Source organism: Carassius auratus, linkage group LG45M (genome assembly GCF_003368295.1).
Source record: "Carassius auratus strain Wakin linkage group LG45M, ASM336829v1, whole genome shotgun sequence".
In the NCBI taxonomy this organism is placed as follows: Eukaryota; Metazoa; Chordata; class Actinopteri; order Cypriniformes; family Cyprinidae; genus Carassius; species Carassius auratus.
Genome location: NC_039299.1, coordinates 2,227,236 through 2,252,073, shown reverse-complemented (window position 1 = coordinate 2,252,073; position 24,838 = coordinate 2,227,236). Strand labels below are relative to the sequence as shown.

At 36.6% G+C, this 24,838-nt stretch overlaps 1 protein-coding gene across 2 annotated transcripts; it reads right to left on the bottom strand.

The window, feature by feature from the left end:
- Positions 1–496: 496 nt before the first annotated feature.
- On the bottom strand, positions 497–24,666 carry LOC113068614 (exostosin-like 3). 2 transcript variants are annotated; one of them, XR_003279580.1, is made up of 7 exons: positions 24,494–24,666; positions 7,392–9,985; positions 6,533–6,660; positions 4,079–4,223; positions 3,665–3,793; positions 2,363–2,657; positions 497–970 (listed from the first exon to the last, which is right to left on the bottom strand). XR_003279580.1 is itself a non-coding variant. In XM_026241395.1 (6 exons), the coding sequence occupies exons 2-6, from the start codon at positions 9,531–9,533 to the stop codon at positions 2,448–2,450; spliced, it is 2,754 nt and encodes a 917-aa protein (XP_026097180.1). In that variant the 5' UTR covers positions 9,534–9,985; positions 24,494–24,666; the 3' UTR covers positions 1,778–2,447. The 2 variants fall into 2 exon arrangements, 1 of the variants encoding a protein (XP_026097180.1); XM_026241395.1 differs by lacking the exon at positions 497–970 and having other exon boundaries at positions 1,778–2,657.
- Positions 24,667–24,838: the final 172 nt, after the last annotated feature.

The window sequence follows — 24,838 nt, the reverse complement described above, 5'->3', positions numbered from 1 at the left end:
TATAATTTTATTTAGTATAGTAATTTTGCTGGGGTTTTTTTTTTAATGAATTTCTACAAATATATATATTTTCTATTTTTAACATTTTTATAAAATTTATTATGTTTTAGTTAACCATTTAATAATAAAATAATAATAAACTTTATTTTATACAGCACCTTTAAAAGTAGCATCTCAAAGCACTTTACATACATATAAAAATATGAAGTTTAAAGATAAACACATTAGTACATTCAGTAAAGAACTAACCAAACAATACAAAGCCAATATAATAAAAGACAAAGTAATCACATAAAAGCTACCCTAAAAAAGTAAGTTTTAAGGGATGATTTAGGAACCATTTTTCAAGTAATGACAATGTTTTTATTGGTTTTAATTGTAGTTCCAGTTTTAGTTAACTGTAATAAACCTCTAGTGCACATGACCTTCCATAACGAGATTCCCATCCCGTCCTATATTAATGTCAGAGTCCAAATGACTGAGATCTTCACCATGATGAAGGATGATGACACTGGCTGATTTATTAGTGTGGTTGAAGAAGTTGTCAGTTATAACATTTGCTGGCATTTAACACTTTACTATCCATAGTTTATACGGTCAGTTCCTTTCCAATCCCAAAGGCCACACGGTCTTCACAATAATAAAAAATAACAACAACAACAAAAAACATATTCCATAAAGCCTATTCAATAGATTTATACACAATACAAAAAAAGGGCCAAAAAAAAAAAAAAAGTTTAATCAAGTCATATTCCTATTCTAAGGGGAACAGAGCCACTATTTTTTGTTTTGTTTTTTAAAAAATAAAACATTAATTTACAATTGCAGAGCCATTTTCCTAAATGTACCTGTCAAACACGTCAGGACAGCCGTCATGAATTAACCATCAGACAGAAGTAGTCAAGCTCAGCGTTCTCGAAGGCATCTCAGATTTGTGAACTGAAGGGTGAAATCAGCCGCAGGTAACATCCTGGCACAGAAGAGAGACACGTACCGTTTACAGAGGAAGGAGAACTACTGCACGTCTCGTCACTGCTATCCTTCCTCACACACAAACACATTCACACATGAAGCTGTCAAGAACATGTCCAGGTCACATTTCACCACAAAATCAAAAGGAAGTAAGAAATAATATTGTGCTTGAAGGAAAATTTAGACAAATTATTTCAGGACCAGATTTTTTTGCATTGTGACATGACAAAAAAAAGCACATTTAACCTTACAAATCTACCAGATTTATTATTTTTTATAGCAATAATAATGTTTATATTTTCTATATGTCATAAGTAATATTTGTTGTATCAAATGTAGCATATCATGTAAATAGAAAAATAATAAAAAATTATGTGCATTACAGTAATGACAGATTTTTTGGGGGATTGTAATAATGAGAACTGATAGTATTGCACTTAATTATTGTGCACAAAAAATAAATTTTTTATACAACTATATTTTGCATTTGGAAAACTACATTAATGACGTATTTTTTTGGGATTAGAATAATGAAAACTGATAGTATTGCGTTTAATTATTGTGCAAAAAAATAAAAAATATTGCATTTGTTATACAACTATATTTTGCATTTGGAAAAGTACATTAATGATGCATTTTTGCATTACGAAATGAGAATTTGTGTATTTTAATTCATGATATTTGTCAAAAAAACAACAAAAAAAAAAACAGGATTTTTCCTTGTGTAAAAATGATTAAATATGACCTGGATCTTCTTTTTTTTAATTTTCAACTATTAAATCATTCAACCTTATTAGAATGACACACACATGCCAGGCCACAATGTGATTATCCAGCAAAAGGATCTGTTATTCCACAAGTGTACTGAACAGGTTACATACAGACATTTGTTTTCTCGCATGATTGTGACAAACATGAGAACGTGTAACAGCTTGATTTGGTGCTATTCCTATGCAGTTATGTTTGATATCTTGTGCTATTCTTACTGATGATCAACAAACATTAGACAGAGTTTAATGACGCTTCGTCACCGTCAACCTACTGAACGACACACATAGCCATTCACATGTGCACAAAAGCACACACAAGTAAAAAAAAAAAAAAAACCTTGACCATCAGTGCTTTTCAAACAAGTATATGCAAAGTAAAAATAACAGGTATCATTTAGACACTTTGACTCTTCCCATAATTCTCAGATATGTCATCAAAAACAGCCATTTGACTTCGCTATCCCAGACGTCCCATGAAAAGTGGTGCAAATAAAGCCTGTAGTGGTTGCTGATGAATCACGCACAACGTTAAAAACGCCTGACGGTAATCGCTCATTCTCTTTTTGTTCTCCCTTGACTTCAAGGAAGACTAGTTCAAAGTAAAATTCTCTGATATTTACAAGAAAGCTTCAGTTCCCTTCATGTTCCCAGAGAGAGACCGTCCCGTGTCTGTGCTCCGTCTGTGCTTTTCTGTCCCCTGCTCCGCTAAATAAATTTAAAACATTTTGTCTTGTCGTGGGGCAACCGCGTCTTGAAGAGTACAGAGTCCACTCTGAACTGTGTATATAACAGCGGCATGTATCCGTAGACTTTTACGAAGAAGTTGATGCACTTGTGACGTTCGTGGAAGTGTGAATCGTCATGTGAAAGAGCCTGTGGACAGCCGGGACAGCGGAAGGTCCAACGTGATGTCACCTGAGAGGAGGAACATCATGAAAAATCAGATTTATGACTTCAATTCAGTCAATTCAACTTGGGAAGACTTTGTATGAAAAGTTTGTATGAACAAACAAATATAATAGACGCGTTTAATCTGCCAAGACAGCGACAGATGGAGAGAGAAATCCATCAAATTTCATTACACCATTAATTCATGGCTGTCTCGAAGCTTCAGTCAATGGACTACAGAACATCAAATGGTTTTTAAAGCTAAAACTGAAATCCTACTGAATAATCCCATTGAAATCAATTCATTGTAACATACACGAGTAAAACTGGAAGTAATGTGCTCCGTCTGGACACTTCCTAGACATTTCATTTCTTTTATAGTGCACAATTACCACAAAACTGCGGCTGCATAACAGTGCAACATAAATGATAACAGGAGAATCTCACAATTTCCAGGACATATTTCACCCCCAAATCAAACAAAAAAAGAAAGAAATACATTTTGGCATAATAATTTTTTTTGTGTGTATTTTTTTTAGCTTGTCTTATTAAATTCCAATTGTATTACAGCAATTTAGGAAACACAATATTATTGTGATATATAAATACAATTTAAATAATATAATTATTTTAGATTTAAATACTAATAAAAGGGGAAATTAAATGAATAAGAAAGCCTAATACTGCTGAAAATAAAATGAATTTTCTTCATTCACATTCTTTATATTACATTATATTTTCTTTTGATTTGAGGGTGAAATATGAAATATATTAGTATATTATGTTCATGATAAAAGAGAGATTTATCAATGGCAGCATATGTAAATTTGAGCCAGATAATTCAAATGTAACTGTGTTGTAACCAAGTTAAAAATGGGTGGGGCTACCCAGAGTGATGGAAAAATGTATTGTCTAATTAACATTTTCACATTATTCATACCCAAAAATGGCATGTCTGAGCAAGAACTTGAAATCACAAGAGACAAAAGCCCCAAAAGGCTCAAAATAAGTGTTTCAAGTAATAGCCCACTGACCTTGATGGGGGGTTTGCGAGTGATATGAGACACGAGGAAGTTCATGGCAATATCCTCACAGTTGATGTACTCGTCCACCATGTCACGTATGGCTTGAGGCATGACGTACGAATAGAGGTACGCATAATACTGAGAAGAGGAAGAAATTATGGATTTTAATAAAATATTAATGCAAGAGAGCAAAAACACTTCAAATGTACCATGATGTTGAACAGCAATGCCCATAAAAGAACCATGTTGTGCTGTTCGCTTATCCACCTGGAAAATGAAAGGACTGCATTTTGAACAACAATGTACTTAGTAGCAACACTGTTTTTAACTAACCAAACTGTTATCTGGGTAAACCTACATAAGCCTGGTGTCTATTTGTGGCGTGATCAGACTCTGGAAGTGTCAAAGCCGTCAAAGCTTCACCTTGTGGAAGAAGGCTGCACCAGTCAGCACCATGGAGAGCTCGCAGGAGTAGTTTGAATTGTAGAGCCAAGATTGGTGATTTACATCCCAGGCATGGAACCTTCCTGGGAATCCCACAATCCGGTCTCTGGCCTCCCGCCACACCCTGGGAGTGAAGGAAGAGAAAGAGATGGGAATGATGCAAACTACAGCATGCACAGTGATTTTAATAATCACTTGCAAAGTTTCTTAGCTATATATGCTCTCAAAAAATAAATAAATAATAATTATTAAGTCATTTAATATTTATATATTAAAAATGTCCATTTGTATTACAGTTTTAACAAAAACTATAAATAAAAGTTTATATATTTATCAACAATGAATACATTTTCCATCTCATTAATTTGAGCTAATTTAATTAGTTCAACCAAAAATAAAAATTAGCCCAAGAATTACTCACCCTCAAGTCATCTTAGGTGTTTATAACTCTTCTTTCAAACGAATGCAGTCGGAGTTATAGAAAAAATGTATTTGATCTTTCAAGCTGTTTAATGGCACTCAGTGGGTGCTGCATGCATCAGTCCAAAAGAAGTTAAAGGCCAGGGGGCTGAACAAAGACAGTCTTGTAGGGAATAAATTATTTTTTTTTTTTACAAAAAATATCAAAATTCAAAACGTAATAATCACTTTAATGTAGCTTGTGCCAACAGTTCCGGGCAGAAGACATATGAGGCCAGCTTTGTGCATGCATCGCTCAGAAGTGAACAAGGAAGCGCAGGGGAGAGATCAAAATAAAACAATGGCCACTAATTAGAAGTACAAAACAAGGATTTGTAGAGAAGAATGTCAGAGGATTCCGATAGGAAAATGGTTTTCCTTTGCTAAAGTAAGGAAACATTGCTTCCTTTGATCCTGTAAACAAACGTTGGTTTTTACGAGACTCAGAAGTGACCTCACAAGTCATCAGCCCAGAGCTGCTGCTGTGTACAACTGTTGGTGCAAGCTAGATTAAAGTGATTATTACATTTTGTATTTGGATATTTTTCTCACAAAAATACATCAATTCGCTACAAAAGGCCTTCATTCATCCCTAGGAGCTGTGTGAGACACTTTTTTTAATTATGGATGGGCGCTTTTTATTTAACTTCTTTTGGACTGATGCATGAAACACACGCTGAGTGCCATGAAACAGCTTGAAAGATCTTATACACTTAGGATGTCTTGAGGGTGGGTAATGTATGGGCTAATTTTCATTTTTGGGTGAACTAACACTAAGTTTATTAGTTTATGTTAAAATTGTGTAATCCAAATAAAATTTTGGTCTAAATATTTTCAAAGACCTCCCATAATAGTCCTACAGATAAATATCATAACTGTTTAGCAATGGAAGCATCTTTGATTAAAATGCCAACAAAATAATAATAATAATTATTAGTTGACCATCCTGACCAATTCCCTGATTTTAAGACACCAAAATATATTGGGAACATTACTAGTGTTCAGCGTGTAAAGATTCTTGATATTACCAATTTTTACCCCAAAACAAATGAAAAAGAAAAATAAACCAGTGCGAGCAAAATCAAATCCAAAAGCTCACGCTATCTGCTCATCCTCCCAATGACTAAACATGCAAATAAACATGGAAATACACAGGAGGGAAGCACAGGGTTTCGTTCAACTGTCATGGTTGTGCTTTGAATTCCTCAAACCAAGAACTGAATCTGCAACTGTTGGCTTAAATTCAACATCACATGAATCCTGCAGGAAGACTCCACAACAGATCTCTCTTTCTTCACAAACACATTAGATGTTCATGTGCATTTGAAAACACATCTTTGGACCACACTGTAATTTTATCTAAAATGAGATGCTTAAAACAAACAGACTGAGGTAAGAAAACAGACCGTTTTCTCAGAAATATTCTACTTTCCTTTCTTCATAAAACTTTTTTTTTTTCTAAACATACTTCAGCCCAAAGCAGTGACATCATGTGGAGTTTCACATTATTTTCTAATACTATAAATGATAATAATTAAATTCACAAAATAAAATGTATTTAAAAGATGCAAAAGTAATGGAGCCACAACATCATGGGCACCGTTCCAAACAAATAATCTCAAAATGACCCTAAATTTATCTTTAGAATGGGGGAAATAGCTTCAAAAAAATTATCTGCAAAAATGTAGGAATTGCATTTTCAGGATGTAATTTTTTACCAAGACAAAATCAAAGGTTTATCTCAATATTTTAAGCCTTTTGACAATATTCGGTATATATATCAATATTGCTTGTATTTGCTTTGAAATGGCCAAAAGATGGATATATTTGTGAACAGCCAAAGTAGATAATTAAATAAAGCATTTCATTTAAATTAAGTGTTTACATTTTCATGAAATATTGTAAGCATCCTGTGTAGTTGCTCAGCCTTATTAAACATAATATGGTATTATCATGGCATCATAAAAACCTTACCTGAACCCAAACATAATTTCGTCGTGTCGAAGATGGGCATCATCGTCAATAGACAAAATAGCCTCAGTCTCAACTGCATCCCAGGGAAGAAAGCGATTGTTTAAGCTGTTCTTTTCTGTGCGTACCACCTGCAGAGAAAAAGCCCATCTGTTGAGTCAACATGCCTCATTGTGAACGACTGCTGAGGTAGAACATGGCATTATTATGAGGTTTTACTGGGCCTGCCAGACACTCAACCATATGAAAACATCAAATGCCAATCCAAAACAATGTAATACTTCTCTAAACCATTTCTGAAAGCAAACTTTTTGTGTGCAGGCATGGATTACAATTTTAATATTTGCTAGTTCTAATACAACTTTGCAACCTTACATCCATAATTAAAGATACTCAATTTCAAAGTTCCAAACTAGATGAAGATAGTAAGAAACTTGGGGTATTCGGCATTCTGTTTGGGTTGTCATTTCAAAGTATAACCTTACTGTGAGCTTAATACAGCACTGTTTCCTTTAATATCACCAGAACTAATTTGGCTTGCTGCACTAGAGACATGAAAGCTATGCTTCAAAGACAGCAGAGAGAGCAGACCAAATCTACAGCAGAATGCATTGCTTGTGAGGTTCTATCACATTTGAGCCTTGGAGAATTCTGACTAATAACAAGCTTAACAAGATTTTTTTCCTTTAGTTGTGCCTGGGTGTCCTAAACCTGCCACCATGATGTTAGGGTGTTATGCATTGGTAGGGTATTCAGGAATCTTACTAGGGTGTTTCGGGAGGTTACTAGGAGGTTGCTTACCGGCCCAGTAAAAAAAAGTTATGACTATCACAAATATGATCAAGAAATAATGTATGCTTACCACAATTGGTAGACCAATGTCTGGCCAGAGGAGATCATCGGAAGGTGGTTTGGGGGAATTCCACACTACCACCACTTTGTTAAGATAAGGGAGCCCATTTAGTCTCTCCAGTGCGTTCATAAGAACCTCCTCCCTTTCATAAGTAAGCATGACCACAGTAAACTGCTCCCGTGGGACGTTACCTCCTAGAGCGGCCTGAAACTCTTTACCAGATCCCCCAGAACCTTGGCCGATAGGGCGGAACCCAGTCCCTGACCCTAGAAACTTGGCTTCTGAGGGAAGTACGGGGTCATGGGGAGTATGTGGAAATAGATGGAAAGGGCCAGGTGCACGATTCCAGGTGTGGTAGACATCAGCAGCTGTGTAGGTGAAGTTACGCAAGAAGCGGGGTGAAGCGTAAGGGGGCTCTACTTCAACAGGCCCCAGATCTAGGTCGCCATTGTCAGCCATGTTAGCATCGGTTCCTGCCAACTTTCCAGCTTTGTGAGGAATCTCCTGGACAGGCTCCTCACGTATAGGTGCTGCTGGTATCTGGATGCTGGTTCGTACACTAGCCAGAATGGTGCTGAAGATGCTCTCTGAGGTGGAGAAGTATGTCTCCCAAAGAAACCGACCCTGCCGTCGCATGACCAGAAGGTCATTGTCTGAGATGCTACGCAACAGAAAGTGAAGCTCTGTTATGCGAGGCTTGGGTACCATAATGACTGCCTCGTTCCAGCGTATAAGATTATGGTAGGGCAACTTTGAGTAGTCTCCAAGCACCACCGGTATTGCCCCAACTTCCAAAGCCTCAAAAAGTCTCATGCTACAGCCAGCAGATGACACCAACTGCACATCGCCTGGAGATATCACCAAGGCGAACGTAGAGACCTTCAGTACTTCTAAACGATCCTCACGCTCACCACACAACGCCCACTCTGTTGGTAAACTTGGCTTAGCCTGATTCTTGCAAGTGAACTCCACTAGAACCTGGTCTAGGTGACTGTCTTGTACTGCCTTAAGTGTGCCAATAATGCGGTCATCATAATCAGCTGGTGGATCACCCTCCATTTCCTCCTCAAAGGACTGCGGTGGGGCTTCAAGCAAGCTGCTCCTCAAAGACTCAACCTTTTCCCCTTGAAAGGTGAAGAGATACTTCCTTTTGACCGGGACTTGCGGAGGGACCTCAAGGAAGTTGGGCTCAGACAGAGCGTGGACTAGCGGAGACAACACCATGTCGAAACCTTCCCTATATTGATTTTCAAAAAAGGTAGACTGTGCCACTGCTGCTCGGCCTGTGCTCACATTGTACAGAAAGTTCTGTGTCAGAGACTTTCTTGAAAGGTGTACAAGCAGGTGGTTGTGGCCATCTAACCTCCAATATGGCAAAGCCTTTAGCTGTTTTTCAAGGTCTAAAAGTGAGACAGGAGGAGAGGAGGGTGATTCTTGTATTTCCCCAACGAGCACTATGTACAGGCAAGCAATGTTTGGATTATCGGTCACATATACACTGCTTTTGACGGATGAGGCAAAGGCTTGTTTGACAAGAGGGTCCAACTTTTCACCCCAAGGATACGACCCTGTGTCATAAACATAGACAGGGAAGCCAGAAGTAAGTGGACATCTAGCATAATCAAAACAAGTATGCAAACGACAGTTTTGTACCGACTTCGGAGGAGGGTATCCAGGATCATCCTTGTCTGGTAAAAGTCTAACTGGCAATGACAGTTTTGGCTGGTTTTGTGCCATGAGTTCCTTGTAAGAGTGCTCTGTCTGGCTGATGACATTTTTGAGTTGTAGCAAGTCCTGTTTGGCACTGTCAATACTACGTTTACAGGCCTCAATGCGTAGGTTAAGTCGGGCTATCTCGCCATTTAGTTCTTGACGCTTTGCCTCAAGCTGAAGTAGCTCCTCACTGACGGATTCCCTGATACGACACAGGTCTTGAACATGCTTCACTTCACACAGCTCCCCTCCGGGTCTTGGCCCAAAAATGCGTTTATCTGGTCCCCCTGCTTCATCAATTGTGGTGAGGTAGTAATGTGCAATGAGGGGGAAAAAGACCAGGATAAAGAAGAGCATGAAACTCAGCCAGGTGAGCCGAACTCGCCGCAGTACCCATGGCTGGCCATTGTTTCCGACCATGCCTCCGTTTCGCTGCATTGTGCAACTATCACTCTCCTCTGAACCAGATACGTAAATGAAGCCGTTGAGGAGATTCAGCTGCCATAATGCAACCTCATCTGTTCTGTACACACTTTCAGATTTACCCCTTTATGGAGTTCGTAACTTATGTGTCCTTGTTTTAATTGGGACTCCTGATAAAATTAAATTTCATCTTTCTCGTGACAGAATGATATCATCCATAAACAATATGGTCTTGTGTGCTGTATGATGTTTGTTGAAAATCAAACTATCCAAGAGAAGAGGGAGAGTCCCAGACAGCAGCAAAAATTGAGTGCCCTTGATAGGGATCACTAATGGAGACATGGCTAAACTGCATTTTTATCTGTGGCATCATACTCTTGTCAATCTTCCATTGTTGAGATTCATGAACTGGCCATAGTGTCCCATGATCTCTTGGAAATACTGCACGCCATCCAACTGCAGTCAATCTGCAAAACAGGCAGCAAGTGTCAGTTATTTACATAAATTCAGGAAAACAAGAAGTCTTGAATACAACTGTGGGTTTAATCTGAAATGCATTGGACAGCCTCCGTATATCATTATTCCTAGGACACATCAATCTTAATCAAGTCTAAGGCCCGAAACAGTACATTAGCACAGACACTCTCAGAGATCTCTTTTTATCCCCCCTTGAATACTGAGTTTAACACATTATTGCAAGTATGCATGTGAAATATCTAGTAGGGCCTATAGGATATTACAATTGTAATGTGTTGGCCAAGCATTTATGCCTGTATTTGTTTCTGGCCTAAAAGACAAATCGCAATTCTTACTAGTGATTACAGTATTTGGCAAGAGATGTTTTTGAACACAGCTCCACAAAAAAACAGTTCACACCCATTTTTAGATTCGAAACCAACTGGCAGCACTCAGAATGACCTCACAGACTTGTGCTATTCACTGAACACATTATCTGGTATGCTGGCAGCTAGCTCCAAGCATTAGCAGCTGTGCTTAAAACAAACTCACAGAGCAAACACTCCATAAGGCATGCATACAGGAAAAACACATGTGTCTCTGCTAGAAATGCCCATGCAGCCATCAGTAAAAGCCATGCAAGATTTCAGAGAGCTTCATTATCTCTGAATAAGAGGACATGAGGGATGATTTTCCCTTTAATGGAACAGATTTTGACATGGCCATGATCCTGCAGCAGGGAAGAGATGCACTATCACACACTTCTGTCAGACCACTTACTCATATACTCTACTGATCAAAACTCACACAGAACACAAAACATATATTTTGACCTATGGACTCTTTGATAATCACCATGGTGTATACTTTTTCCATTTGCAATACTAAAATAATTGGGATGCTGCACAAGCCTGATCTCCAGTGCTACAGACTATCAGAGCTAGAACATGTGAGAAAGAAGGGTATCCTGGTCTCCTCAGATTAATTACTCTAGATCTCCAGATACATGTTCAAGTAATAATAGACAGACGTTGATACTTAGGGACAAATTGGGGCTAATGATTGTGGATAATCTTTTTTTTTTTTGACATTTCCCTGATTAACCCTTTGGTGTCGATTAATGCGTATACGTGTTATGAGGCGTTTTCTCCTGATAACCCCGAAAAGAACTTAAATTACAATTTCAGTTTTGATCGTACAGATAAGAGCAATACATGAATCGAATCTGTAAAGGGTCTACTTTTTTGTATATAGTAAACTTTGTGCATTTATAAAATAAAGATAACAAGGTGTGCTGTCTGCAGCCTTTGTCTGCGGTGATCTTCATTTACAAACGCGTCATTAAAATGAACTGTAACTCAGTGAATAATCAACGAAGAGACATGAGAGAGATATCTATAGAAAGCTTGACATGTCTACTTTTAAACTACACAAGTACTGCTGAAAACAAAGTAATCTGTGATAAAGTAATCCATATGAAAACAACGTGATGTCTGTTTTTCACGTCTCCCTTCATTATATGTAATGTGACCACGCCCACACGCTGAACACGCATTTGAGATTATATCAGAAGACAACAGAAGACAATGCAGCAAGAATAAGACATAATTCACCCCAAAAATATGTGATGTGGATTACCTCATTTTGAGATTTGGATTTCCACAGAAAAAAAGAATGAAGCCCTTTATTCAGCAAAGATCATAAACATGAGTAAGACCCTTTTTATTTATTTATATACTTGTACTAGTTTTCACATAACGTGTAAACATTTTACTAGTATTTCTCCAAACTATAATTCCTGACTAAATGTATTATCAAGTGAAACATTATGAAGTTTCAATAACAATATACACTACTACTGTAGGTAAGGAGTGTATATTGTCATTGCTTACCTAATTATTTTTTATATTCTTTTATTGTGTGTTTTTTGTTCTGTTGCTGTCATTCTGTCACACTGCGGAGCTTCTGTCACGAAAACAAATTCCTTGTATGGGTAAACATACCTGGCAATAAAGCTCATTCTGATTCTGATATTATACCATTCAAAAGATTGATGTAAATAATATAAATGAAACAAATACATGTAAATGTAACAAATGTAACAAACAATGCTGTTCTTCCAATTTATCCCAAAAAAACCCCTGAAAATAATATTCTCAGCTCTTTTCAACATTAATAATAATAATGATAACAATAAAAGTTTTTTTTTCTTTTATTTTTGTAGAAAATCAGATTGTTAAAAGGATTTCTGAAGGATTGTGTGACTGGTGTAAATGCCAAAAATTCAGCTTTAAAGTCAGCTTTGATTGTTCCTAATAAACTGTTTAACTGCACTATCAAGTGGATATTAAATGATGATGTGGGATAATTAAATATATTCTAAATAAACTACAAACAAAAAATCTATACATTTATTTTGTCCTCACATTCTTTCTTGTAACTCTTCCCTCTCAGTGACACACAGCTGACTGAAAGGCTCATTATGCAGCTCATTATGTGCACACTAAATCTAAAATATCTTAAACTGTGTTCCGAAGATGAACGGAGGTCTTACGTGTTTGGAACGACATGAGGGTGAGTCATTAATGACATAATTTTCATTTTTGGATGAACTATCCCTTTAATATGTACGCTACTGTTCAAAGGGTTTTGGGTCTTTTGTTTATTAATTTTGATAAAAAGTGATATTAAAAGACAGATTCCTATTTCATATAAATGCTGTTCTTTCCATTCATCAAAGAATCCTAAAAAAAAAAAAAAATGCATTATGGTCTCCTTAAAAAAAACGTTAAGCATTAAGACTGTTTTCAAAATTGATAATAATCAGAAATGTTTCTTGAGCTGCAAATCTGAATTTTAGAATGATTTCTGAAGGTCATGTGACACTGAAAACTGGAGTAAAGATGCTGAAATTTCAGCTTTGATCACAGGAATAAACTGAAAGGGCCCATATTCATAAAATGAATAGGTGTCCCTTAAAGCAGAATAGTTCTTCTCAGGTGAACAGGCAAGATTCAGGATATCTGAGCTACATCTCCACTGTGAACGGTCCGGACATTATAAGAAACTGGATGTGTTCTGAAGAATAACTTCACACTGACCTGTGATCCGGTGGGGAAATTTTCCATGGGATAACAACTCTCCGTCTAATCCTCAAACTGCCTTTGGGTTGTGAAAGCAAAGCAAATTTACCACAAGCCAATATTTAACCAGTTTTCTAAATGGTAGGATATTTCTAAGTCTGGCCGTGGCCGAGTAGCAGCAAATACGGATGAAAGCAGGAAATGATGGATCCCTTATTATCAGTGCGAGCATATTCTATGCAGCAATGACATTTCCCGACGACAGGGTAACCAGTTTTCTCCTACTGAAATTTGCTTTGAAGGCAAGAGTCCAAAAAAAAAAAAAAAAAACCCTTTGTAAATAGAAAAAATATATTTTTATCAAGTATAGTTCCCAATAGTTTCTGCATAGGAGAAAACTTTCCTCGTCTCTTCCTCTTTTCCCCACTTCCTCTTCAACTGAACTGAAAGCTGCATCGGCAGAAGATAAAATTTGAATTCCACTGTTTTTATTACATTGTTTAGATGACACATATAAATTGTGTAAATCTGCACATTTTCTTCTTTTTTGAGAGAAAGAGAGAGACTGGATCAAATGTAGTACTACCGGTGTATTTTCCTTTTATGTGAGCTCTTAAAAACCTGATAAATCTAATGATAATGTTCTCCTAGTACATCTCAATGAATCTTTATCTAATGTTTCTGTCAGAGTTGTTGCTCTCCTTCTTGACTTCTAAGTAACACTGTTACTACAATTCATCTTCATTTTATACCATAATAAAGGCAAATTAAATTCCAGGCCATATAAAATAACTCAGCTCAGCACAGAAGTATTCAGCACTCACAAGTTAACTAGGACAAGCTTTTAGCTGGATCAATGTTCTACATAGAGCAGTTTAAACATCAGACAGATGTTGAGCTGCACTTTGGGACATCTTCTCTGCGCAGGACCGATTTGTCAGTACTTTCACCCAGATGATCTCCAGAACTCCATCAATGAGTCACTCTGTTCCTAATGCACTGCTGAAACAATATAGACCACTGAGGTAATACAGCCTGATTGAATTATCTTACATGCATTCTGCCGCATGATGTCAATATGATGTCAAGAGACCGATGTCAATAGTGTCAAATAAAAAAACGTCAAGAAAAAATAAAAAATAAAAAATAGTAAAATGAAGCTTCAAAGTGTTTTTTTAAAGGGGTAATAGGATGCTACTAAAAAGAATATTATCAGGTGTATTTGGTTTGAGTTGTTTTAATGCGGTTTAAGGTTAAAAAAATATATATTTTCCACATACTGTACATTATTGTTTCTCCTCTTGATTTTTACAAGGCTCAGTCTGAAAAGCGAGGTGTGCTCTGATTGGCCAGCTATCCAGTGCATTTGTGATTGAACGAAAACTTCAAACGTGTGACAGAAATGTTATGCCCCTTAACATATTGTGATTCCCTGTCCGGCCAGACCTTCTTTCTTTGCGTGAACATCTGGGCGGCGTTATGCAAATCTTCCCACATAGTGATGTAAACATGTGGGGGCATGTTAGAATGAGACGTTTTGGGGGGTGTGTACAAGTCTTACCTTTCATAAAGAATATCTCTTTGGTTTTGAGACTTTAGTCTTTGCAACTTTACAGATCTTCTTTATGCACCAAGAGCTTTTAACACTCCAAAAAGAAAGGAAAATTTTTTATCGCATCATATGACCCCTTTAAGCATTCCCTTTTTTAAGCAAAGTAGGCCAACAACTTCGAAGTTCTTTTATTACTGGTGAAAATCTTTTCTTATGGTCAACAGGTCTGCTTCCCTAGTCAGCAGTAAAAAGGAAAGCTGTGCCACTAACATACTGTATTGGCAGGGAGGGAAAAATAAACCAGTTGTTTGCAAATGACCTCATTCACACATCTGCTCTTCCACAGAAAAGTCAAGCTCCTAAACTTTTCGAGTGGAAATGAAACAGAGACAGCTGTGTTTAATTAACTTATGCATGATGTATCAGAACATTCTGCACTGAATTTAACATTAAAATACACTAGACAAGGATAGACCAAGGTTCTGGCATTTGGGCCACACATTGGGCTTTAAATATAGCACTCACAGTGTAAACCCTTTGAGATGTTCTGTATCGACTGGTTCCACAAGAATACGCTCTCATCTTTAAATCTAGTTTTGCTCAGGCTAACTGTCCCGCCGTGAGACCGCCTACAGTGGCCTTAAGGTGCATTTGCATCCTTTTTGGCCGGTCAGTGTTAACAAGAATTTCATCCTTAATTTCTATCCGCTTCACCCTGATATGGTGCACACGGCCAATGTCTTCCTTTGGGCAACACACAGACCCAAAAGGCCCACCTGTAATTTCAGCCTGACAATATAACATTTCTGAAATGAAATTGAGTCACCAGAGCGATCTGTGAAAATAAAACCCAGTCTGATGTTTTTTTTTTTTTTTTTTTGTCTAAGAATGGCGTTACAGCCCAGTTCACATTTGCAATCTCTGAAGAGAAGATATTCATTTTAAAATCTGTTGTATAAACAACTGTAAGAATATCTATTCTTGAGTACACTGGAAGATATGGTGTAGAAACAATTTAAATTAGAATCATGGTAAATTTCACAAGCAATTACAGAGATGGCAAGTAATATTTAATTAAACAAGAAATTGTAAAGTAGTAAAACTGAAATAGTATTTTTTGGTAAATCTGTACCAGAACTTACAACCTCATAAAATCATTTGAGAATTTGGATTAAAGCGTATTTATATCCTAATGAATATAAAATGTAAAAAGTCTCAATGACCCAAAAAATAGGTTGATTATCAAAAGATGCCACAGCTCTGAAGCTGTTAATTAAAAACAAAGCAGCAAACGCCCCTTGAAATGAGAACGCTTCCATACACAATTATCTATGCACAGTAACACATATACTTTTGTTTTTGACACTGTGGCTAAATGCAAGGTCTGTGCTTCTTTGTGGACATTCGATCAGTTTTAATAACGCAAGGTGAGGCATATTCTACAATGAAGACTGCCTGCATTCTTTGCATACTTCTGCTCTGCACTAAAGGTATGTACTTTGCTGGGAATGTGAAGTACGTAATTTTGAGTTCATAACATGACTGGTGGGCATACTTCCACATCATAAAATTGCACCTTAATACCAATTGGAATTCCATGCATAATAAGAATGAAATGTATATTGAGAAATTAAATAAGACGCCTAATTGTTTTTTTTTTTTAGGTGCATACATTTTTTAAATGTGCCAGTCGTCAACTGAAAGGTGGAAAAGGATCCAAATCGCAATCTCATCCTCTACCATAGCTCAATGGATTGTGGGTATAATATTAGCCCAAAGGGCAACCACAATTCAAAAATCCACCAGAAATAGTATATCTTCCAGTCAGCCTTTGGCATGATATTTTCAGCATATTGTAATTTGAAATTTATTAGGCTAATTCCTAATCAGTCTGGATATTAGGCAAACTGGTTTGCAACTATTCCAGTTACCTAATGTAACCTTGAACGAGATGAGATCCAAACCAGGTGTATATGCCTGTTCCAGCTCATATTTCAGGCTCAATGACTGAGAAAAACGGAGCTGTAGTCTAATTTTATTCAAGACGGAGAGGCTCTGAAAACTGACAGCCATTTCTCATTGCCTACAGGCAGCTTCAAGAGAAGTCACAAGGAGTCATCTCAATCCTTTTCTTAGGAGACAGACATTAGGTATAAAAAAATAAAAAAATCTGATATAGATATGTAGCAAAGGTATGTGGGGAAAATATATTCACAGTGAGATGTACCAACAAGCAGTACCTGGTGTTTGCTCAATCATATTCAGACTGTTTATGGGAGTTTGTCATTTGTTATCTAGTCTTGCATAACAACCCACATCTGGGGGAAAAAATGTTAAGATAACTACTCCAAGTTCACATGCTAAAATGTGTTTTTCATTATAATAGCCAACTACTTAAAAACAAATTCATCAATATTGCAAATGTAAACCCTCATAAGACATTTCCTGAATAAATGTAATTAAACTGCGAGTTTCCAATCAAAGGTGCAATAGGAGATCTTGGAAAATGCTAACATTAGCCTGATAGCACTGAAAGCGAACGTCCCAACTTTCCTGCAATCGCTGTGCACAGCCACACCACTGAACGCATTGATGCACACAGACCAGAATACCAGAGACAACCTTACTACAATAGGATACTACATCAGCGGTTCCCAATTCCACTCCATGTTCCAAAGTGAAGTAAACCATTACCCAGGGAGTAGGGAGCAATGGACACAGTGTAGGGATCATATCAACTGGAACACCGTTCATTCACGTAGCTCGAGTTGGTCATCTGAATCGGGCGTGTTAACTTTAATCTTTAAAAGTTCTACAATATTATGAAGAAAGACCGGTTTGTTGATGTTTGTCTGCCACTCAAGCTCTGTCTGCACAGCGTGTGGGAATGCGCTAATAACGTATTCTGTCTACGCGAACAGGGTGCCGAGTGTTTTGAGTGGATGTACATTTCTTGGTCCTACTCCTTCCACAGAATATATAAATACAAATAAATAAATGTAAACCACTTAACTTAATGACTGCTATCGGATTGTGAAGTGATTTTCAACCAGTATAACAAAAAAAATCACGGGACCAGCTCTACTGATGAGATGAGCATGACAATCGAATGCAATTAATGGCACAACCCTACTAAAAATAAAGCTCTTCTTAACAAACCACACAATTTGAGGTATCAGTCATGTTCAATAACACCATCTATCACAATGTCCTTTACACAAAGAACCTCAAAGGTCTTCACAACAAACTGTCAAAATAAAATTTCAGTTCAACTTGGAGAAACTGTGACAGAAATATATACATTTATTACTGGCTGTTGTGGGGGATGAATAAAGGCCTCCTGAAGCGAATCAATGCTTGTTTTGTACTTCTAATTCATGTTTTTTGTTTTGTTCTCTCCTCTGCGCTTTTGCGTTCATTACTTCTCAACGGAGCTCACATACTACGTCATCCACCGGAACATCATCTATTGTGAACAAGTGTACGATAGGCATGACAGGTAGCAGAAGCTAGAGATTACTGTTTATAAAGTTTTAAATAAGGATATTTTCTTACAAAAATGCTTCATTCACCCCCTGGAGCAGTGTGGGACACTTTTTATGATGGATGCATGCGCTTTATTGTACTTCTTTTGGACTATTGAAAAATAAGAAAGTCATACACACCTAGGATGACTTGAGGGTGAGTAAATCACATATTTTTATATTTTTGGGTGAACTATTGATTTAAGCCTCCTCCAAGCTGTGAGAATTCAATGAACTTTATTTCTTCTTACACACTTTTGGAAATAAGGAAGGGATGCTTTATATCAACCAAGGGGGAAAGCATAGTGTGTGTGTGTGTGTGTGTGTGTGTGTGTGGCTGGGCAGGAAAAAGTGTTGCTTTTCCTGTCCAGCCACACATACACACTGTGCTTTCACCCCTGGTTGATATAAAGCATCCCTTCCTTATTTCTAAAAGTGTGTAAGAAGAAATAAAGAACATTATTTGGCATTTATGAAGCAGAAAAACAGTGATCACCTGATGTTGTGGTACAGCCACCCTGAAAGATTCCATTATGGCCGAGCTGTGCTGCTAGTAAGATGTTACGCTTTTCATTTACACATCCATTAGCCTTGAGCCAGACTGCAGCCGCAGATACATAGATACATTCTATAATTAGCACTTTAATTCAACGTGACTACATGCTCTGTGGTTTTTCTCTTTTCCATTTCCAAGAAAGTTGATGTATGGAAGAAAAAGTGAAAAAGGAAAACACAGAAGCTACATGATTCAGCACCATCTGACACCTTTAATACCAACCTTCATGAAGACCTGCCACTGGAATCAGACCTGTATTGATCATAATGTATTTCTCTGCTTATTGCTGTCTGTGTGGGCAATGGGAGGCTTCTAACTTTAGCACATAGACAATGAAAAATAAATTAATATATACAATTATATAGATTTTTTTTTTTTTTTTTTACTTTTTAGGCCAGGGCTGAATGATTTTGGAAAATAATCTAATAGCGATTTTTTTTCTAATCAATATTGCGATTTTATATGCAATCATTTTTTAATTCTCTTTTTGTATTATTCAACAAAAATGATCTAAAAATCATTGTATAGTATGAGCAGGGTCTGAAATAATTTTTTACTCAATCACTATATTTTTAAACAACAATCACCCAACCTAAATTTTTTGTCACAGTGTATTTGTGTTTTAGAATTTAGAATGTTTAGAATGTATTTTTAAGACCTCATGCACAGGTCAAACTGTTACTTATAAGTTTTGTTTCTCAACTGTTAACATTAACGTAATAGCCTGTATAACGACAATGTTTAGTATAAACACTGTTTACATGAATACACTTTTTTTTTTTTTTTTGCCTGGCGGACAATAACATTTGGGAAAAATCAATAGATTTACACCAAAGAACTCTAGCAATAATATTACAGAAACTGCATCAGCTCTTTTAACTTATTGGGACAAAAAATAAAAAGTGCAAAAAAGAAAAGAGCAAAGCTCAAAAGACCACCAGTGCAACCAACCTACAACAAGCATAGCCGAAGTGCTTTCTATTATATAAATCAGGACTGACATGCCTCCAGGACAAAAACATTCTGAAACCTTAAAAAGATCTTTAATCATCTGCATAATGCATCAGGTTCACTTTCGGACCAGTGTAAGGTGTATGCTCATCTTAATTAGGCCAGAACCTGCAAACGATAGTTCACAACAGTGACGCATCCAAATAGAGAGCAGGAGAAACCCATCCAGAAATCCTGCTCTACCTTCTTGGCATATGGCAAAAAAATAACTGTTAATAAAGCACTTCAAACACCCTGGAGTTGACGTACTTTGGGATGTCAGAAAGAATATGGCTAAAAACATCTCACCAAGAAGGAAATATGGCATGATATATTAGCTTCTGCCAAACACCAAAACAGATTCACACTAAAGTATAAAAGTATAGCACATCAGGTTCGAAATAGGGCTGTGCAAATAATCAAATGCAATTTTCATGTGCATCTCGTCAGTAAAGCCAGTTCTTTAATGACACATGAAAATCACATTCGATTTTTTGCAAAGCCCTAGTTCAAACAGAGAACATCAAAATCAGACAAAGCAAATCAGGCAAATTTTGAACAGATCAAACCAGAATAAATTAATTCAGATCAGACAGAAGTAAACTACATAGGACTTAACTCATTTAAATTAAACTGGAGGAAGAAAATGGACAGACAAGTGGCTGCTTTGTTCACAATTAGGGCAAGTTTCTAAGATGCACTTTTTCAATACAGAAACAGCTCTGTCAAGAAGAACTCAGAATAGATCTGTGAAATCAGTCATGAGGCAATAAAAAATACCCATTTATTAGTGACATATGCCCACATCAGGGTGTTTATGATGAGGGACACGTGACTGTATTAAGTTAACAATTTGACTTCATTGCAGTAATACAAACCAACAAATTCCCCACATGGCATTTGCCATATTCAGCACCTGATCCAAATAAGTCCAATCCCAGCAGCGTTATCCATCCAGAGCAGCAGGCACTTTCCCAGCCTTATGCCGGATCACAGATTTAACACCAGTAAAATCTTAAGACCCTAGTAACAGCTGCCAGACCTCTGCATACCCACACCGCTGGACAGTGACGGATAGCGAGAGAAGAGCCAGCGTGATTGTTTCTTTTCCTGCAGGGAATTACTGCATTATGCTCAAACTACAGTAACAACAATGACCCAGGACAACAGAAAAGCCATGTCTATTTCCATGAAGTTTAGACTAGAATTCTACACAGACTGCAAAGGGAACACGTCCAAAATCCCCATTCAGAGCTACATTTTGGCATGCAAAGAGTTTCTGCAGGTTTTATGAAGGTGAAATAAAGACATTTTTAAAGAAATCGTTCATCCCAAAATAATTTAAAAAAAAACTAATACACCCTCTGGGCATTTAACTATAAGCCAATAATTCTGGACAAAACAAGAGCCAATAATACATAATAACACTTCCAATAGCAAAAAAGTCCCGTATTTTTTTTTTATGAAAATAAACAAGCTGAAAACATACTTAACTGAAAAACTTTTAGTGCTTTTCTATATTAAGCCTCAGATGTCAACTATACATCGGATTGATTTCTTCTTTAAATTATAGAAAAATTAAAATATGAATGATACTATAATGTTACATTAAAACTAAAATTAAAATAATGGGAAAACCCTTTAAGATAACATGTAGAAATAAGCACAGCGAAAGTGGACTTTGAATGCTTAATAGATGCTTTGAACGATTACTTAATTGTGGCATCCATTACAATTACAATTTGATTAATTGTGCAGCTCTAGTCCAAATTTCCTTTTTTACTTGGTAGAACTGGTGCTCCCAACTTCAAGAAGTTAAGAGCACCAAACTAAATTTTAGGAGCATCCACTGAATATTAAGGAGCATCACTACTGCCAATTGAGCGGAAGGGCTGGCAACATCCTGATGATTAAAAGCTTTTCAATTCTTTGACACACACTTGGCCCAGTATTTCTTGCAAGTGATGCATCAATCTTTATTCCAATTGTTCATTTTTCAGATGCGAGTAAGCTGATTCTGATAACAGATAATTTTTTATTACATTTTTTTTTTAAGCGAGAGACAATAAAAGCATTTCCTTGGTTACTGCTTTGTTTTTTATATGCACTATACAAAGGCAAGATGAGAATAAATTGTAATTTAAACTTTTCTAAAGACAATCAAGTTACCCTCAGAAATACATTCATTTAGCCCCCCCACAACCAAATAGATATTTAGCATTTTCTTTCTATATTTCGCACATAGTGATCAGTGAGCTTGTTCTGCCTGCTACAGTGTTTTCTTTTCTTTGTGTCCATCTTCATGTAGCAATAATAAAAGGTAGAAATAAGCACAGCGAATCACGTAAGTGGACTTTGAACGATTAATAGATGCTTCAGCGTCTCTGGCCTGATTACGGCTATTTACAAACTTCGTAATTTTCCACACAAATTACTTTTTAGAAAATTATTTCAATGCAGTTTCTGCAAGTCCAGATCAGACATTTCGGGAGCATATGCGACCAAAATGGTTGCAATTTCGAGCCCTGTAATGGACAGAGCACTTGTATTTTGTTTGGATTACTTGTGGATTATTGTGATGTTTTTATCAGCTTTTTGGACTCTCATTCTGACGGCACCCATTCACTGCAGAGGATTCATTGATGAGCAAGTGATGAGTTGCTACATTTCTCCTAATTTGTTCCAATGCAAAAACAAACATCTTGGATGGCCTGAGGGTGAAGAATTTTTTTTTTGCAATTTGCACACAAGTTGTATTAGCAACACTTCAGAATTTGAACAACAGATCTCCATCACTACTTAATTAATTTCCAAAGAATCTGCTCCAAAACACTTTAGATAATGGAAATAACTTTTACTTTACCTTTTGATAAAACTGTAAAAAAAAAAAAAAAAAAAAAAAATTCCATTGCAAATGTCTAAAGAGTCTTAAATCAAGAAGATGCATTTACTTGAAAATCAAGATTATATAAGACGAGACTTTCTGAGAAACTGATTCAAATTAAGTTTTTTTTTTTTTTTTTTAAATCAATTTAATTCAAATTGAAAACACATTTTCATACCTCGCTGACAGCTATTGTTCTTGTTTTAAGAATAATCTCACTTAATTTTCTGAATTAATATCTTCATTTTGCAACTCAAGTAAATGTACCTTGATTTAAGGAAATTTAGATATTTGGATTGAAAAGCAAGACAAAAATACTGAGAAAGATATTCCACAATGCCATGACTACTCTGTGCTTTTCTGACCTTTTTAAGGCCTTAATTTCTGGAAGGGTAAACTTAGATTTTCAGATCAGCAGAAACCCTTCTTTAGTATACAAATAAATGCCAAATTAAAGACTCCACACATCTAAAGCACATGATGCCTGTAATGAGAGCTGTAAGACTAAAAATGGTTTGGTGATTTAGTATTTGTTTTAGTCATGCCTGAACTGGCAGTGCATCGCACAGATGGTCACACATTATCAGGGCAGAGACACAAAATATCTTTATTTTCCTTCACAAATAAAACATGCAATGGGTTGTAATTTTCACAGATGGGTTAGGAGCAAAACAACTCATTTACACAAACACACAACTGGTCAGCACTCTAAACAATGACTGACCACCTCAGCACAACTCATCAGAGACTAACACATCTGCTCCTCCAAATTCATCACACCTCTGACCAGCTGGACAGGCCGATTGGATCTAATCAATATTGGTGACCTGATAAAACGATCATTCACAGATATTTACAATGTGTTATATTCATAATATGTGAAGAGAATATAAGAGTCGGACACTCATTATCAGACACAATATGTTCTAATCAACAATGTCAGATATGATGTGATCGTACGTGTCAGACTGAAAATATCTTATGTTAAAATTCTGAATCTGATCTTCATAACGTGCAAAGCTTATTGTGAAGGTTTGATCTCAGAGTTGAACTTTGATTAAGAACAAGTCTGATATTCTGAGTCTGTCGAGTGAGATCAGATCACATCAGCAGCATGCATGTAATATTCAATATCATCTAAATTAATATCAGATATTTTAAATAAGAAAAAATAACCACACCAGGTTATGAAAGACATTAGATCCTCAGTGTGTCTATATTACAATATATCAGTCACCTTCTAATATTATTAATCGTTATTATTTCAAAATTAGACTGTATCTGATATTGTTGATCAACTAACTTAGGTGTTATAAATGAATTACTATATTAAAGAGTGCCTACTATTGTAAATCAGATCAAATGTTTTATATGAATAATAAATCACATTTTAGTGCCTGTCTAATATTATTGAACATATCAAACGTTATGAGCAGATTAGAGCAAGACCAATATTATTGATCGGGGAAGAATTAGAAATCACAACAGAGTCTGATATTGATAGATATATCAGATCTCATGTAAATAAACCAGATCAGTGTGATTCTGAGATTATTGATAGGAGCAGATGTTAGAAAGCAATGTCCAGATTAAAATGTGACTGGTATTGGTGATCAGACTAAATTTGCTTAATATATGAGATGACTTTGTGTCTGATATTTTTCGTTGAGGTGATTATGTCTGATTTGTTCAACGCGTCGTTTAAATTACTAACTTAACGTTACACCGAGTCCCTGCAGTACTTTAGACACACAGAGATCTAAAAATATAAAACATATCCCGGCTAAACACCGATATAATTCATCTTAGAGCAATACCACAACTAAAATACCACCAATATGAGTGTTATTTTGAAATTAGTTGTTTGATGTTAGCCGCTGCTAACCGACCCGCTTTCGAACGACACAACCGTTATTTTACAGTAAGTTACCTCAGGATAAATCCAGCAGAAAGGACGTCGGTCCTCAAGCACGTCAGTTCCTTGGCGTGTTCATGGCGTCGGTAAGGGATAGAAACGGCCCGGTAAACGGCTGCCGACAACGCTCGGTCTCTGAGGTGCAGCAAAACGCGTACGCGCTCCAGCAGACAGATAGCGAGCGGCGATATGCGCGTGCGCGACGGGTAACCGGGAACGCGCGAGCGCGTGCTGCCATCTAGCGCTCAGAGAGGAGAACGCGAAAGTACGTTTACAAATGTTTTTAGTAATATATCGGCATAAAATTAATTTATAATAAATAATTTACTGATAATCGTGTATTTGCGTGTTTGATATATT

Coding starts and splice junctions, on each gene's coding strand:
- LOC113068614 (XM_026241395.1), bottom strand. CDS start 9,533: ATGCAGCGAAACGGAGGCATGGTCGGAAACAATGGCCAGCCATGGGTA. Junction 4,224..6,532: donor GAAATTATGTTTGGGTTCAG/GTAAGGTTTTTA, acceptor CTTCACTCCCAG/GGTGTGGCGGGAGGCCAGAG. Junction 2,658..3,664: donor CTCGCAAACCCCCCATCAAG/GTCAGTGGGCTA, acceptor TCCTCCTCTCAG/GTGACATCACGTTGGACCTT.